We start from the raw sequence: 16,816 nt of genomic DNA, 5'->3' as shown, positions 1-16,816 counted from the left end.
GGACGGGATGGGCTGGGGCAGAATGGATGGGAATGGGACAAGATTGGGATGGATGGAATGGGATGAGATGGAGACGGATGGGACAGAGTGGCACTGGACTGGACAAGATGGGGCAAGGTGGGATAGGATGGATGGGAATGAATAGGATGAGGTGAGATAGAGATGGATGGGATGGGACAGGGCAGGATGGGATGGGACTAGATGGGATGGACAGGGCGGGATGGATGGGATGGGACTAGATGGGATGGGACTAGATGGGATGGACAGGGCGAGATGGGACAGGGCGGGATGGATGGGATGGGACAGGGCGGGATGGGACAGGGCGGGATGGATGGGATGGGACTAGATGGGATGGACAGGGCGAGATGGGACAGGGCGGGATGGATGGGATGGAACTAGATGGGATGGGACAGGGCGGGATGGATGGGATGGGAATAGATAGGATGGGACAGAGCGAGATGGATGGGATGGGAATTGATGGGATGGGACAGGGCAGGAAGGATGGAATGGGAATAGATGGGATGGGTGGGACAGGGTGGAGCGGATGGATGGAACAGGAAGAGATGGGGCGGGATGGGACGGGACGGGATGGAGCCGCCCCACCTGCGTCAGCTCAGGTGAGGAGGACGGCCGTGCCCGCCCCTCTCCGGCCCCACTCGGGACTCCTTCCCCGGCGGCCTCTCGGCCCGGCCCTCCCAGGGGCGGGGAGGTGGCGGCGGAGACCCGGAACTGCGGCGCGGCGCGGCGGGGAGCCATGCCGCCTCCCAAGGACGTGGTGAAGATCGCCATCCAGATGGTGGGCGCCATCCCGCAGCTGATCGAGCTGCAGCAGGTACCGCCCGGCCCCCCCGCAGCCCCCCGCCCCGCTGCCGCCCTCCGCTCACGGCTCTCCCCTCCCCTCTCGCCCGCAGAGCAAACCGCTGGCCGCCGTGCTCAAGGACGTCTGCGATGCGTGAGTACCTGGGGATCGGGTGTGGGCTGCGGCGATGTAGTGACCGGTCTGTGGTTGCACGTTGGGTCGTGGCATGTGGTGACCAGCTTGTGGTGGTCCATCGAGTCATGGTGGGTGCTGACTCGTTGGGTTGTGACAGATGGTGATCATCCTTTGGTGGCCATTGGGTCACGATGAGCAGTGGCCATCCTTTGGTGGCCATTGGGACATGATAAGCAGTGGCCATCCTTTGGTGGCCATTGGGACATGATAAGCAGTGGCCATCCTTTGGTGGCCATTGGGTCACGATGAGCAGTGGCCATCCTTTGGTGGCTATTGGGTCATGATAAGCAGTGGCCATCCTTTGGTGGCCATTGGGACATGATAAGCAGTGGCCATCCTTTGGTGGCCATTGGGTCACAATGAGCAGTGGCCATCCTTTGGTGGCCATCGGGTCACGATGAGCAGTGGCCATCCTTTGGTGGCCATTGGGTCACAATGAGCAGTGGCCATCCTTTGGTGGCCATTGGGTCATGATAAGCAGTGGCCATCCTTTGGTGGCCATTGGGACATGATAAGCAGTGGCCATCCTTTGGTGGCCATTGGGTCACAATGAGCAGTGGCCATCCTTTGGTGGCCATCGGGTCACAATGAGCAGTGGCCATCCTTTGGTGGCCATTGGGTCATGATAAGCAGTGGCCATCCTTTGGTAGCTGTTGGGTCACGATGACAGTGGCCATCCTTTGGTGGCCTATCAGCTCACAATAAGTAGTGGCCATCCTTTGGTGGCCCCTTGGGTCACGATGAGCAGTGGCCATCCTTTGGTGACCCACTGGGTCACGATGAGCAGTGACCAGCCTGTCATGGTTCCTTGGATCATGACAAGTGTTGACCAGCCTGTGGTGGCCCATCAGGTCGTAGCAGATGATGATAAGTCTATGGTGAACCATCAGATTGTCACAGATGGTCACCAGCCTGTGGTGGCCCATTGGGAGAGATCAGTCTTGTGGGGGCCCATCAGGTCACGACGGCCAGTGCGTGGCATTCCGCCGGGTTGTCAGAGCCCACAGCCATGGGGCACGGCTGGGACATCGGGCTGCGGTGGCCAGGACCAGCCCTCCTCCATGACGTGCTGCGTGTCGCTGCAGGTGGAGCCTGCCCAACGCGGAGCGCTATGCCCTGCAGTACACCGACGGGCGTCAGACGTACATCACCGAGTTGGTGAGCAGTCACCCACCCAGACCCCGGCCCCGGTGGCTCTGCGTGCCCCTCACCCCTTCCTTTTCTCTTCATAGAACCGCGGGGAGATAAAGAATGGGAGCATCTTGCGATTGACCACTTCTCCGGTACATCCCCTGTCTCCTTCTCTGAAGGCGGGCGCTGGGGTCAGCCTGCTGCTCCCTGCCATGGGGCCCTCCAAGGGCGATGCGGCTCTCCAAGGCCCCAGCTCTGCCTTGCTTGGTGACATCTGGCTCATGGCAGCTCCTCTCGGTGCCTCAGACAAAGCAGAAATAACAGAGAGACCTGTCTGAACCTTTGTTCTCCCTCAGTAGTCTTGGGGGAGCATGAGGAGAAACTAACTCATAGTCTTTGGGACACACTTTGGACACATCAAGTGCACTTAGTGCAGTGCTGGTCTGACTTCCTTCCTCGGTTCTGCTGGTTTCTGCTCTGATTGCTCTCTTTCAGACCCCTCCTCGCCTCCTTCCTACACTTCATCTCCTCCAGCCTCTGCCTCCAGGTCTGTTGCTGCCTTTCGATGAGCCCCTGTGGCTTCATTCTTTCCCTCCTGGTAGGACCAAGAAGCAGAGAGGTTGTACGGCGGGATCCAGAGCAACAACGTGGACGTGAAGACTGACTCACTGAAGAAGCTTGCAAGCCTCTCCCAGGATGTTACCTTTGCTCAGGAGTTTATCAACAGAAATGGCTTGAAACAAATTTTCTATATTGTGGAAGAAGGGAACGAGTGAGTATCAGAAGGGGAATTTCCTTGCAGATTTTGCCTTCTCCCTTGCTAATGCTATACGAGCTCTAAGCTGGGCTTCACTGGTGGCCTCTTTTGGCTTTGATAATCCCTCTGTCTGAAGTTTTTGGCTGTGAGAGATCTACAGGCAGCTTGAGAAACCCCTGAGTGCCACACCAGTGCCGCCTCAATGCCTTCCTCTCAATATACAATGGGGAATGTCTGGATGCTAAACCCAAAAATCACGCAGCGAAGTGCATGTTTCTTGGAAGCAGTGGGTGGGATCTGAGGTGGTTTTGGTTTCCTCAGAGCTCGTGCATGTGGTCTTTGTACTGCGATAACGCAGCTTTCCAGAAACTTGCACTTCCCCTACCATGGCTTCCTAGGATGACTAAGCCAGAGTCTGGTTTCCTACCCAGCAACATTCTCTGTCATTCTTTTCATTCTTTTCCATTTGCTTTTCTGGTTATTTCTGTTGTACCCCCCAGTGGGCACAAGAGATGGGTGCACGCTGATGGATCCTGCCTTACTGTGCTCACTGCAGAGTGTCCGGAGCAAGAATGGCTTGCTCAGTTTGCTCTCCCATTTCTCCAGTACAGGGGAGATCCTTGCTCACACCCTGAAGGCCTTCATGGAGCTGATGGAGCACGATTTCGTCTCCTGGGAGACTCTTAGTGCAGCCTTCATCAAAAAAGTACACAACTCCTGTGCCGTGGGCTGCCCCGTTGTCACCCAGGCTCGACCTGCCTTGTACTGATGGTTTCTGTTATTGTAGATCGTGAGTTATGTCAACATGAACGCCATGGATGCCTCTGTCCAGCAGCTCTCCATGTCAATCCTGGAGAACATGGTACCCAGCAGCCGCGTCCTCTTTGAGCTCGTCAAAAAAGAAGTGACAGTGGACCGTCTTCTCACCCACCTACAGGTGTAAGTGGGGAGCCAGTGGGAACGTGGCCCTGGAGGGGATTTTTGGGGGGGTCTTGCTGGCGATCCTTGGCACCACGTTGTGTTGTCCCTCCCTAAGCAACTGGAGAGCACTCAGCATCAGTTGCCCCTTTGCTGGGGGAGGTTTGGATTAGGGTGTACTGAACAGAGTTTGCATCGGGGTCTGAGAGTGAACGGGGAAGAGGACTGTGCCTTAGGGCTGTCCTTGCAGCTGGTGACACTACGTTCCTTCCTCCTTCCCCAGGACAAACGCCCAGCTGCAGCTGAAGGCCATGGCCCTGCTGATTGCACTGCTGCTGGCTGCCACCGATGCTGAACGGCGGGTATGGGGCGGTGGGCAGCACTGGGGGACAGCGGGGTGGTGGGCACTGGAGATCCCAACACAAGGGTGCACCCATCGCTGGGGCCCTCTGCCAAGAGCCCAGAGTTAGGGACGGTGGGGGTGGGGACTGCAAGGGAATGCTTAGCTTTTCTGGAAAGAGCAGTGCTGGGTAGGGGGTTGTCTCACAGCCTTTCCCCTCTAGGATATGATGGAGTACCTGAGAGAGAAGAACATCAGACAGTTCATCCACAAGGTGGGGAGCAGGGTTCTTACAAGGCTCTGTGCTTCTTCCTGTCCTTCCCTCCTCGTGTGTGCCACCTGCAGAGCCCAGCCCTGGGGTGCTGTTCTCTTCCCTTTGGGCTGCGGGGCTTTGGCTATTGGTCCCTGGGTCTGGAGCACCCATGGGTCCCTTCTCACTCGGAGTCTCCTGTAGAACATCATCCACAGCTCTGAGCCGCTGGGGGATGAGATGGCCCATTACCTCTATGTGCTGCAGTCCGTCAGCCTCAACCTGCACGAGCGCCGCATGAGGACCTCCGTGGACCCCTACTCACAGGTCTGGGAGCTCTCTCACGGGTCTGGGAGCTCTCTCACGGGTCTGGGAGCTCTCTCACGGGTCTGGGAGCTCTCTCACAGGTCTGGGAGCTCTCTCACAGATCTGGGAGCTCTCTCCTTGCTGTGCTTCCTTTGGAAGTCTGGGCGGGTGAAGGCTTGGGATGTGTTCCTTTCCCAGCATAGTGGCTTTCACCATTGTTTTAGACCACGGTGCGCAGGGCTCACTGATGCCCTTCCTCTCTGCTCTCCCTCCAGGAGCAGAGGGAGCTCCTCCAGTCGCTGCGCCAATCTGCCTTCGAGTCGGAGAGCGATGCTCCTGCTGGCACCTTCAGCACCGAGCGCCGGCGGTCGCTGTGTGCCAAGGAGTTCCGCAAGCTTGGCTTCATGGTGCGGCCCCAACCATCCATGTCCCGGCCTCAGTGGGACCTTGGCATCTCCCACAGACCTGCTGTCCTGCTGCTGCTTGGAGAAGTGCTCAACTGTGTTCTTTTGTGTCTTGCCAGAACAACAGCAACCCAGCAGAGGACCTGCGCCGTGCACCACCGGGGCTCCTCGCCCTCGACAACATGGTGTATTTCTCCAGGCATACCCCCAGTGCCTACAGCCGGGTGCGTGCCCCTGCCTGGGGAATCTCCCAGCAGAAAGGTGCTGGTGGATCTCCAGCTTCTCATCCTTTCTTTCTTGGGACCCATCCTTGTTGGCCTCACCTAGGGCAGGATGCCCCATTAAGGTTGAAAAAGACCTCAGAGACCGCTGAGCTCACCCTCACCATGCCCACTGACCACATCCCTCAGTACCACATCCCCATAGTTCTGGGACACCTCCAGGGACATCCCCACCCCCCTGGGCAGCCCTTCCTGTGGGTAGAAGTGGTGACTGGGGCCTGTTGGCACTCCACTGAGTTTCAGTGCTTGGTTACCACTGGGTTTCTGGACATAAGCAGTTGGTGGGTGCACAGTGTTAGCTGTGCTCTGAGCTGCTCTGCCTGTGATAGCTCCAGTGCTGAGGATGCTGTGTCAGGATCTGGGGAGAGCTGCTGTTTGGAATGGCTCAGCTCTTTGGGGGACAGCTGAGCAGGATAATCAGGAGGAGCATGGAGAGCACTGATGCTGGTGTGTGTAACACAAGGCCATGTTCCTCTCCTCCAGTTCGTCCTCGAGAACAGCAGCCGTGAGGACAAACATGAGTGCCCGTTTGCTCGAAGCAGCATCCAGCTCACCCTGATCCTCTGTGAGATCCTGCATGTTGGAGAGCCGTGTATGTGTGTGCCCAGCCCTGCACCATCCCAGCGGTGGGGATGTGTGGCAGAGGGGCTGTGCCACGGCTGACAATTGGGGAAGGGCTGTGCGATGTCCAGGTTCTCCTGGATACTGCAGTTGTACAGAAAAATGGGAGTGTGGCATCGTCTGTCCTTCTCATCGCAGGCTCGGAGACAGCTCAGGCCTTTTACCCTATGTTCTTCGGGCAGGATCATTTCTTTGAAGAGCTCTTCTGCATCTGCATCCAGCTGGTGAACAAGACGTGGAAGGAGATGCGAGCCACCCAGGAGGACTTTGATAAGGTGATAACAGGACCCTGTGGCTGTGCGTATGTCCCTGGAGCATCACCAGACTGGGGATGCTGTCTGGGCCCCCCCAGGTGCTGCAGGTGGTGCGGGAGCAGATCACCAGGACCCTTTCCCTCAAACCCACCTCCCTGGAGCTGTTCAAGACCAGAGTGAACGCGCTGAACTACAGCGAGATCCTGAAGCTGCGGCAAACAGAGCGGCTGCACCAGGAGGAGACGCTGGCCGTGCCCGTGCTGTGAGTGGGCTGTGGGCAGGGGGCTGTGCTGGGGGGTGACCCCGTAAAGGCTAGCAGGTGAACGCTGAAGGGTCTGTGCTCCTTATCCCTGGCTGGCATCCCAGGGAGCTGCGTGAGAGGCTGAAGCCGGAGCTCCTGGAGCTGATCCGCCAGCAGCGCCTGCTGCGCCTCTGCGAGGGCACCCTGTTCCGTAAGATCAGCAGCCGCCGGCGCCAGGGTGAGTGCCAGGAGTGCCAGCCCCATGGCTGCCCCTGGAGAGGGCCAGGGTGGGCGCAATTAACCACAGCTCATTAGCAGAAGTGCTAACGGGGTCTCAGCTGGGGCCTTTCTGCTGCAGATAAGCTCTGGTACTGCCGCTTGTCACCCAATCACAAAGTGCTGCACTACGGGGATGTGGAGGAAGGGGTGCACTCGCCCCCCATCGAGAGCCTGCCAGAGAAAAGTAGGTTATGGGGAGAAAGAAAGGGAGGGGGAAGGGAGCACTCTGCCCACCTCGGTTACTATGTGCTCCAGATGGGAGTTGCCCCGCCATCGGGGTGCCACATGCCTGGCCCTGGGCCTGGAGGTGCAGTGGGCTGGGGGAGATCTGGCACTTTCCAGGGCTCCTTTCCTCATGTGAGGCTGTGACCGAAATCCCGGCTGCTCACATTGCTGCCCGAATGGTGGGCACTGGTTCTGGGGGTGAGGACCGGGAAAGAGGGAACCCACAGCTTTTCTGCTCCCCAGTTCCTGTGGCAGACATGAAGGCACTGCTCGTTGGGAAGGAGTGTCCACACACGAAGGAGAAGAGCTCTGGGAAGCAGAACAAGGTCAGCACCTCCACCCCACCTTGTATGCTCCCCTCCTTCCTTCTGCTCTGTCACTCTGCGCATCCCCAGATGTGTTCCAGGGCACAGCCAGCGCAGGGTGCTGGCCACAACCTGGAGCTCCAAAGCTGGAGGCTCTGAAGAAGATTAAATGAGCATGGGACAGGCTTTTGGTGTGCCTTGAGGCTGGAGACCTGCTGGGTCTTTCACGCTGCAAATCCCAGCGGGCTGGAGAGGCCAACTATTGGGTTGGGTGTTGGGAACAATCTGTGCTCCCAAAGAGCAGTGATGCAGTGGCACAGCTGCCCAGGGAGGTGGGGGAGTCACTGTTCCTGGAGATGTCCCAGAGTCGTGGGGATGTGGCACTGAGGGATGTGGGCAGTGGGCATGGTGGGGGTGGGCTGGGGTTGGACTTGGGGATCTGGGAGGATCTTTCTAACCTTAGTGGTTCTATGAATCCCCATAGGATGTCCTGGAGCTCGCCTTCTCCATAGTGTACGATGTGGAGGAATACTGCCTGAACTTCGTTGCCCCCACACGCTATGAGGTGAGCTCCAGGGGCTACAGGAGGGCACGTCCTTGCCAAGGGGGGCTGAGCAAGGGAGGACCCCTCTCTGCTCTCCCAGACCTGGAATTGGACACTAAAGAGTGATTTGTGACACTGCTCCCACCTCCCCTACGTAGCCTGGAGGAGCTGGGTTTCCCTGGCTTGCAGCCAGCGTGCTGGGCTAGTACTGAAAGGACAAAAATGCCTTTGTGCAGCCATGGCTGAGGGCCTGGAGGAATGTGAGGACTGCAGCTCTCTAGTTGGCTGCAAGATTTGGGGATGAACAAGGACCCAGTCTGTCTGGGAAGGTCTGATGTGGAGCTGGGGGCCAAGCTGCCCTGTGCTGGGTGAAGGTGTGGGATGAGCGTGGCACGGACGGAGGTGCATTGGGTACAGCTGCTTCGCCCTAGTGTTGAGAGCCAGAGAGCCAGTTCTCTGGCTGCCCAGAGCTCCCCTGAGCTGCTTTGCTTCTCCAGTTTTGCCTGTGGACAGATGGGCTGAATGTGCTTCTGGGCAAGGAGATGACGAGTGAGAGAACGCAGACAGACCTCGACGTCCTGCTCTCGATGGAACTCAAACTGCGGCTCCTGGACCTGGAGAACATCAGCATCCCTGACAACCCCCCTCCTGTCCCAAAGCCCCCCAGCAACCTCAACTTCTGCTATGACTTCAGCCATGCAGAACAGTGAGTTCCTGCATCCCCCCCCGTGCCCAATCTCTGTGCCCCCTCCTTCTCTCTGCAGGCTGCTCCATTCAGCTCTGAGATGTTTGGAGCTAGAAACATTCTGTTGCCTGCTAACAGCAAAACCCTTCCTCCAGGCTCTGTCCCCAAAGGGACGAGCCTAGGTGCTTGGATGGGGCTTGGGTATGCGCTGCCTGTCCCCTTCCCATGCTGGTGGCTGTGAGCAGGTCATCCTGTCCCCTTTTCCACACCTCTGCTATTTGCCCAGACAGAACTCACCAGCATCCCGGGGCAAACCACCTTCCCTTCACTGCCTGCATCAGGGCTGAGCCACTGAGCTATGGGCTCATGCTCTTTTAGAGGGAAGGGAGCTCTCTGCTCTGCTCCTGAGCCACAGACATGAGAGACAAAACACTTCTGGACAGCTGAACCCCTTCATGCTGATACTGTCCCCATACCCCCTTTGCTGCAGTCGCACTGAGGGCAGAGGGCAAGGACAGCAGGAGGAGGGATTGTACAGACACTGCTGTAACAGCTGGGGGGGGTCAGCATTACAACGGTACAACCACACACCCTGACCCTCCGCAGCACAGCTGCTCAGGGTGGAGAATCCCCTCTGGGTGAAAAAGGAGTTAGGAAAGGCTGAAGTCCTCCCACTGCTTGGTTTGCCGAGCAGACAGCACTTTCCAGCGGGGTCAGCATTGCAGAGGGACAGACAGGCACTTAACGCACTGATTTTTTCCTGCTCTCCTCCCTCTCCCTGCTGTGAGTGCTCCCAGCCCCGGGCAGGGCAGCGGGATGCTCCCAGAGGTTGTTCAGGGTATGAATCCTCTTCCCTTGCACAATATGAGACGGGCACAGACTCGATGCTCAGAGCCCAACCCCAGCGCAGCACAGAGCTGCTCATGTTAACCTTGGTGCCTTCCCCGCCCCGGCGGATATTGCACACTCAGCCATGCTGCTGCACTACTGCATTACGACAAGCTACCTCCTCCGTGGCCCAAACGTCCCCCAACCCCGGTGCCCTGCACCTCCTCGTGCCTACGGCTTCTCCAGGGGGTGTTGTAGTAACCAGGGTGCAGCCTGCGAGCCTGCGGCTGTCTGAGCACTGGAACTGCATGCTGCAGGGTGGGCAGGGCCCTGCCTGTGCCCCCCACCTCCTGCAGATTTGGGCAATAAACACTTGTGGAGAACTCAGCGCTGTGTCCTTTGCAAAGGTTTGGGAGATGAGGGCTAAAGAGCATGAAAGGGGGCAAGGCAGAGCTGGGCATGCGCTGCCCTTCTGCTGATGTGTGCCAGGAAAAGAATCACAGAATGGCCAGGCTTGGAAGGGACCTCAAGGATCACGAAGCTCCAACCCTCTGCTGCAGGCAGGGCCACCAACCTCCACATTTCATAGCTGCCCAGGGCCCCATCCAACCTGGCCTTGAACACCTCCAGGGATGGACGGGGCATCCACAGCCTCTCTGGGCAGCTGTTCCAGCACCTCACGGCTCTCACAGTACAGAACTTCCCCTGACATCCAACCTCAAGCTTCCCTCCCTCAACTTCAAACCATTTCCCCTCGTCCTGCAGTTATCTGCCCTTTCCAAGAGTTGATTCCCCTCCTGTCTGTAGGCTCCCTTTAGGTACTGAAGGCTGCACTGAGGTCACCCTGCAGCTTCTCTTCTCCAGGCTGAACAAGCCCAGCTCCCTCAGCCTGTCTTTGTAGGGAGGTGCTGCAGCCCCCTGATCATCTTTGTGGCTCCTCTGGACCATCTCCAACAAATCACTTCTTGCAGTGTGCTGGGGAGCCCCCAGGGCCCCTGAGGTGGAAACACTCCTTGTTGTGTTATGGAAACAAGCTGGGAGTGGGGAATGGCATCCTGGAAGAGCAACGTGTGCTTTACTAAGGACGGCTGGCAGGAAGAGTTCATTCATGGAGGTGCTGGAGCAGGTCCAAAGAAGGGCAGCAAGGCTGGGGGAGAGCTTGGAGAGTGTGCCCTGTGAGGAGGGCAATGAGGAGACCTTATTGCTCTCTTCGAATACCTGAAAGGTGATTGCAGCAGAGCAGGGCTGGTCTCTTCTCACTGCTGACAGGTGACAGGACGAGGGGAAATGGCCTCAAGTTGCAGCAGGGGAGGTTTAGGTAGGATATCAGGAAAAACTTCTTTACAGAAAGGGCTGTTAAGCACTGGAATGGGCTGCCTGGGGAGGTGGATGAGACAGCATCCTTGGATGTGTTTAAAAACCGTTTGGATGTGGTGCTCAGGGACATGACTTAGCGGGGGGATGTCAGAGTTGGGGTAATACGGTCAGGTTGCGGTTAGACTCGATGATCTTCAAGGTCCAACCGGACCGATTCTACGGTTCTGTGGTTCCCGCTGCACGGCGGGGGAGCTGGGAAAGAGACTGGAAACAGCCTCGGGAGCGCCTGAGATGCTCCTGAGAGCGGATGGCCGCCCTGAGAGCTGCGGTGCCCGAGGACGCTGCCAACCGCACTGAGCCTCAGCACCCGACCCCGCGGCTCCGGGACGCCCCGAGGCGCCGTGACCCCCATCACGGGCGGCCCCTCCCCGCTCTCCGAAGGCACCAATAGCCCCAGTCCCCGACTGAAGCTGAAGGCCGCCATCCCCGCCCCGCGGGCGGAGCCGGAAGGGGCAGCGCGGAGCGGAGCGGCCATGGCGGTGAGCGGCGGGGCAGGGAGGGAAAGGGGAGAAGGGGGGGGAGGAGGAGAAGGAGGAGAGCGGTGCGGGCCGCTGACCGCCTGTCTCGGCCCCGCAGCCCAAAGGGAAGGCGGGCACGAAGGGCAAGAAGCAGATCTTCGAGGAGAACCGCGAGACGCTGCGCTTTTACCTCCGCATCATCCTCGGGGCTTCCGTGAGTGGCGGGGGGCGGGCGGGGGCCGGGCCGGCGGGGCCGGGCTGACGGAGCCTGGCTGACGGTGCCCTCGTGTCCCGCAGGCCGTGTACGCCGCGATCAACCTGCTGCTGTTCTACTCGACCGCCTCTGCGTGGACGTGGGTGAGTGTCCGCAGCCCTGACCCGGCTCCCGGGCCGGCCGCTCGGCGTCTCACGGTCCCCGTTCTCGTGGCAGCTGGCGTTCGCGTTCAGCTCGGCGGTGTACGGCGCCAGCTACCGCTCCATGAGCTCCATGGCACGGCCGGCGTTCGCGGATGACGGCAGCCTCGCGGACGGCGGGATCGACCTGAACATGGAGCAGGGGATGGCAGAGTGAGTGTCCTCACCCGCACGAGCCCAGGTGAGCGGGGCCTGCAGCCCCAGCCCGGAGCGTGCCCCACTTCTCCCTGTCTGAGCCGGGCTGCCTCAGTGCTAATCCGGTCGTTTCCAGGCTGTAAACCTCCTTGCTTCGGCCCTTTCTGCCCTCCTGTAGTTGTGCACGGTGCCCGTTTGACCTTCCTGGTGCTGGACCGCTGTCTTTTCCTTGCTTGAGGAGCAGACGGCAGTAATTCCTGCTTGGTGATGTTAAGAAAAAAATAGAGATAATAATAGAGGCGTGCTGCTGCAGCTTCTTATCTCACAGTCAAGGCATTGTCTGCCCAAGGGAGCAGCTTGGTTTCACATCTTTCTGGAAGGAGCACAAATTCATAGAATCGTAGAATGGTTTGGGTTGGAAGGGAGCTCAAGGATCATGAATCTCCAACCCCCTGCCGCATGCAGGGCCACCAACCTCCACATTTCATAGCAGCCCAGGCTGCCCAGGGCCCCATCCAACCTGGCCTTGAACACCTCCAGGGATGGACGGGGCATCCATAGCCTCTCTGGGCAGCTGTTCCAGCACCTCACGGCTCTCACAGTACAGAACTTCCCCTGACATCCAACCTCAAGCTTCCCTCCCTCAACTTCTAAACCATTTCCCCTTGTCCTGCAGTTATCTGCCCTTTCCAAGAATTGATTCCCCTCCTGTCTGTAGGCTCCCTTTAGGTACTGAAGGCTGCACTGAGGTCACCCCGCAGCCTTCTCCAGGCAATTTGAATTGATTTGCTATTGCTTGTTTCTTTGTTTTTAACAGAGGCTTCATTTCTGCAGCCAGCAGGTGAATGGAGACATCAGGCAAACTGACTTGTGCAGCTCAGAACCTGTTCTCTCTGCACACCATGAGCTCCCATCTGCTGTGGTTTTGCTTCTCAAGAAGTACATTTGCTACGTTTCGCACAATAACTGAAACGTGTGATGTAGGAGACTCAGTCACAGGGGGAAGGCAGGCTGAAAAAGAGGGAATGATTTCTAGTACGACTTCTGAGCCAGTTGTGTTACACCCTGTTCATCCTCTATGACTTCTTGTTCCTGCTTGGCAGCAGAGTGTTTTTACACTCACCTTTTGGCTCTCATGAACAACTCCAGAAGTATAAAATATTTTGGGTACTTTTTTTTTGTGGAAACACAATACAAGACAGTTGATTAATGAAAATAAGGAAGTTTTGTGTCACCTTGAGCATGCTAGTTGTGGGAGATGCTCTTGGGATATAACAGGCAACAAATCATGCTGGCTGCTTTGATAACTGATTCATGCATGTGTGTGATGGCACTGCTGGACTTCACCTACTAGGCTTTTGGAAGGCTGATGTAGGGGCTTGCTGGTGTCTTGGAGAGCTGGGTGCAGTGTGGGAGCTCCCTTGTGTGATTTGTGCTGGTGATACACTAAATTTTGGAACCCGTGTCTCATCATGGCACTGTTAATGGCAGGTTCTGCAGTTTCTTGAGTTCTGCAGTTTCTTGAGTTCTTGGTATGGTGACAGTGTCCCAGTGTAAAATTGTTTCTGGTGATGAATTGCAGAATCACAGAGTGGTTGAGGTTGTTGAAGGGACCTCTGGAGGTCACCTAGTGCCACCCCTGCTCCAGCAGGGCCACCCAGAGCTGTGCCCAGCACCACGTCCAGGTGGCTTGGAAGATCTCCAAGGAGCCTCAGTCCACAGCCTGCCTGGGCAGCCTGTCCCATTGCTTGGTCACTCTGATAGCTCCCTGATGTTCAGAGGGAATCTCTTGTGTTCTGGACAGATCCTGGCTCTGTCCCCTTTGCGCTCTTCCTTCAGGTATTTATGGACATTGATGGGACCCCCCCTAACCCAGGCTGAACAGTCCCAGCTCTCTCAGCCTTTACTTACAGGAGAGATGCTCTAGTCCTTTCATCATCTTTGTGGTCCCTTGCTGGACTCTCCCCAGTCTCTCCATGTTTTTCCTGCACTTGGGAGCCCAGAACTGGGCCCAGTACCCAGGTGTGCCTCACCAGTGCTGAGCAGAGAGGAAGGATCACCTCCCTTCACCCACTGGCAACAATCCTAATGAAATCCATGACACCATTCACCTTTGCCCCAAGGACCCATGACTGCCTTGTCTTTAACGTGGTTGTTCTTGCTGGTCAGATAGCCTGTAGCAGGCACCCACTACAACATCACCTGCACCTGACTTCTCTTTAATCTTAACCCATAAACTCTTGGTTAGCTCTTCATCTATCTAGCTCTGTGTGCTCCAGCTCTGCTCCCATAAAGGGCAGCTCCCCCTCCTCTTCCCACACAGTCCTTAAACAGCCTGCATCCCTCCATTGCAGCGCTGCAGTCATGCGAGCCATCTCACGGCCTTGCAGCTGCACGCACATCTCCAGCTCATCTTTTTAATTTCCTACCCTCTGTGTGTTACTATACAGCCTCCTGTCCTCTGCAGCAGGGTGTCACTCACTGCCATAGCTCACCACTTCTTCCTGGTGCTCTTGCTTTGATGAGGGTTAGCTGTACCCATTTCTTTGCTTATAGGAACATTGACTCCTCTTCAGCGTTGACCGTGGTGAATTTATTTTGGGTGTAAGCCCTTAGATTGGGCAGGGGCTTTCCTCCTGGTGCCAGAAGTCATCAGCTTCCATTCTTCTCCTGAGGCTGCACTTACCTCCACCGTGGAGGTGAGCAGTGCCTGCTTCTCTTCTGTGGTGGTGGGCTGAGGCTCTTCCAGCTGTGACCCAGGGAAGATCCTGTCCGTCTCCCTTTTGTCTCTGATGGTGCACAGCCTGCTCACTTCTCCTAAATCTTCCACTTCGTGGCACAGCTCCTTCAGGGCAGGAACCATCCTCTCTCCTGACTTCAGAGGCAGGCTCCAGGCACTCCCTGCAGCCTGGCACCTAGAGGACTGCACCTCCTATCCAACACTCTGTCCACCCTGGTAGGGATTGCTGCTCCAATAATGGTTTGGTGGGAATGAAAGAGTTGGCATTTTTCTAACCCATCCCAGCACTCCTTTGTGTGGCTTGTGTTGGAAAACCAAATACCTGCTTGTGTGTTTGTTCTGAGATTGTTCCTGTCCCCTCAATCTCAGTGCTGCCTCAGGCTGGCCGAGGAGCTGGTGGCTTTGGTGGGGGCTGGAGTGGGGAGGTTCATGTACTGCTTTCCTTCCCTCAGGCACCTCAAGGATGTGATCCTGCTGACAGCAATGGTCCAGGTTCTGAGCTGCTTCTCACTCTACGTCTGGTACTTCTGGCTCTTGGTAAGCCCTGCAGTTGTTCTTGTTTCTCTGAGTTGTCTGTCTTTCCCCATCTTCAGAATGGAGGATATCCATTTATCCATTTCATCTCAAGGTGTCCTGTTTCAGGCTGAAACTTTTTCCTGATAAAGAAAAAATTATCTCATAAAACCTTGTAAAAATAAATAAATGAATAAATACATAAATAAAAAGGCCTGATCCTTCTGGGTCAGTCTCGTGGTAAACCATGCAAAAAAATAGGTTGGCCTTGACCTTTCCCTCTGGTCCTGTGAGACAGCAACAGGAACCATGGAGCAGATGAAAGCTGCCTTTGTGCATAACAGCTATTTTCTTTGCCTTTTTGTGACTGTGACAAACAGACTGTTTCTTCTTGTTTGGATTCCTCAGTCATTCACCAGCACTGACTGAGGCTGGGAACTGCAGGACCCCATGCCACTGAGTAGAACAAACTGCAGGCTTTCATTACCCTTAACACCAGGTGCTTTCTACTCCTGAAGCATTTCTCATGCTCCTCCAGCTAGAGCTGCTTTTACAAAAGGATGAAAAACCCAAATCTCCAGGCAATTAAAATAATGTTACACCAGAGTTGTCTGGAGTATATCCCATGTAGGTAGTTTTGGAACAGCAAAAGGTATCTTGTTTTCATCCTTACCCACAAGTTAGTTCCTCTCCAGATCTGGCAGGGGGCAGCCTTGGCTCTGGCTCCCCTGCACACCAGATGGATGGTGTTTTTTTCCTTCAGAGAAATGTGATTTTTGTTTCTGAAGAAGGGACAGGCAGAACAGCCAGGAAGTCAGAGCTTTCTGGGTAATTCAGAACTGATGCTACGATTTCCACGTATGAAATCTAAGTGCTGTGTTCCCAGAAATGTATGCAGGCTCCTGAGTTCTGTGAAATCAGGCCATTTATTTTGGGTGTCTGCCACTGCCTTTGATTTCAGTGGATCTTGTGACGTCCCTGACCCAGCCCGTAGATGTTTTCCAGCTCCTTTGGTTTCCTGTGTAGGACCAGCCCACCCTCACCTGCCAAAATCACATCCAGAACGACTGACTTTGCTCCCACATGTGTTTTGCAGGCTCCGGGCCGTGCTCTCTACCTCCTGTGGGTGAACATCCTGGGGCCCTGGTTTACAGCTGAATCTTCAGCCCCCAGTCAGGAGCCAAACGAGAAGAAGCAGCGCCGCCAGGAGCGCCGCCAGATGAAGCGCTTTTAGCCCTGGCTGAGGAGATAGGTTAATGCTGTCTCATTTCCATGCTGTTATCTCATCAGGGATGCGACTGAAGCCAATCAGAAAGCATCGCAGTATCTATGTTGCCCTCTGCCACTGCTGCCATTCCAAGATGAAGGCTGCAAGAGACTTCCCTTGGTTGGTTCTTAGTGCCAGTCGAGGCCTTGCTCCTCGTGATGACAAGGAGGGGGTTATGCTGGGATGTGTGTAAATACCTTTCTAAAGTAGTGCTGTATTGCATTCAAAGGTGAGGATTGCAATGCTGGAGGAAATATATTAAAGAGCAGAGTCCAATTGGCCATGCTGGCAGTGTGTCCATAGAGGGGTGCTCACGGAGGGCAGTGGTGAAAAACATCAGCATGTTTGTGGAAGCCTGGGCTACGTGGAAGCCAAATCCCCAGGCTGAGTCATCTCATCCCTTCCCTAGGTTGCTCTGTGCTGTGCTGCCTGTTGCAGCACCCAGTCTGCAGGGGCTTCATCTGCCCCGTGAGTTCTGGTCGGGCCTGCAGCAGCTGGAGGAGCTACAAACTGCATGTGCAGCCCAACGTGGAGCATTTGGGATTTAGC

General features: G+C 56.3%; 2 protein-coding genes across 2 annotated transcripts; both read left to right on the top strand.

Moving 5' to 3' along the window:
• The first annotated feature begins 673 nt into the window (after positions 1 to 673).
• ELMO3 (engulfment and cell motility 3) lies at positions 674 to 9,750 on the top strand. The gene is made up of 20 exons (XM_085234592.1): positions 674 to 832; positions 912 to 952; positions 2,080 to 2,152; positions 2,227 to 2,277; positions 2,728 to 2,897; positions 3,489 to 3,588; positions 3,670 to 3,821; positions 4,084 to 4,162; positions 4,364 to 4,414; positions 4,595 to 4,717; positions 4,972 to 5,103; positions 5,220 to 5,324; positions 5,865 to 5,973; positions 6,141 to 6,277; positions 6,355 to 6,518; positions 6,623 to 6,735; positions 6,856 to 6,960; positions 7,245 to 7,327; positions 7,791 to 7,871; positions 8,348 to 9,750. Exons 1-20 carry the CDS (start codon positions 755 to 757, stop codon positions 8,558 to 8,560), a joined length of 2,160 nt encoding a protein of 719 aa, XP_085090718.1. The 5' UTR covers positions 674 to 754; the 3' UTR covers positions 8,561 to 9,750.
• A 1,394-nt stretch (positions 9,751 to 11,144) lies between these two features.
• On the top strand, positions 11,145 to 16,548 carry TMEM208 (transmembrane protein 208). Its single transcript, XM_019619657.3, has 6 exons — positions 11,145 to 11,219; positions 11,317 to 11,412; positions 11,496 to 11,555; positions 11,629 to 11,765; positions 14,940 to 15,024; positions 16,097 to 16,548. The coding sequence occupies exons 1-6, from the start codon at positions 11,214 to 11,216 to the stop codon at positions 16,232 to 16,234; spliced, it is 522 nt and encodes a 173-aa protein (XP_019475202.2). The 5' UTR covers positions 11,145 to 11,213; the 3' UTR covers positions 16,235 to 16,548.
• The last annotated feature ends 268 nt before the right edge of the window (positions 16,549 to 16,816 follow it).

The sequence above is a fragment of the Meleagris gallopavo genome, chromosome 13 (genome assembly GCF_905368555.1).
Source record: "Meleagris gallopavo chromosome 13, MGAL_WU_HG_1.1, whole genome shotgun sequence".
NCBI lineage: Eukaryota > Metazoa > Chordata > Aves > Galliformes > Phasianidae > Meleagris > Meleagris gallopavo.
The sequence above is the reverse complement of the archived record's forward strand: the minus strand, read 5'-3'. Positions and strand labels throughout refer to the sequence as shown.

Bases quoted from the DNA above. Each gene is read 5' to 3' on its own strand.
- ELMO3 (XM_085234592.1), top strand. From the start codon at position 755: ATGCCGCCTCCCAAGGACGTGGTGAAGATCGCCATCCAGATGGTGGGC. The intron at 2,898-3,488 runs GTGAGTATCAGA...CCATTTCTCCAG, and splicing joins ATTGTGGAAGAAGGGAACGA to TACAGGGGAGATCCTTGCTC. The intron at 6,519-6,622 runs GTGAGTGGGCTG...CTGGCATCCCAG, and splicing joins ACGCTGGCCGTGCCCGTGCT to GGAGCTGCGTGAGAGGCTGA.
- TMEM208 (XM_019619657.3), top strand. The intron at 11,413-11,495 runs GTGAGTGGCGGG...CGTGTCCCGCAG, and splicing joins GCATCATCCTCGGGGCTTCC to GCCGTGTACGCCGCGATCAA. The intron at 11,766-14,939 runs GTGAGTGTCCTC...TCCTTCCCTCAG, and splicing joins ATGGAGCAGGGGATGGCAGA to GCACCTCAAGGATGTGATCC.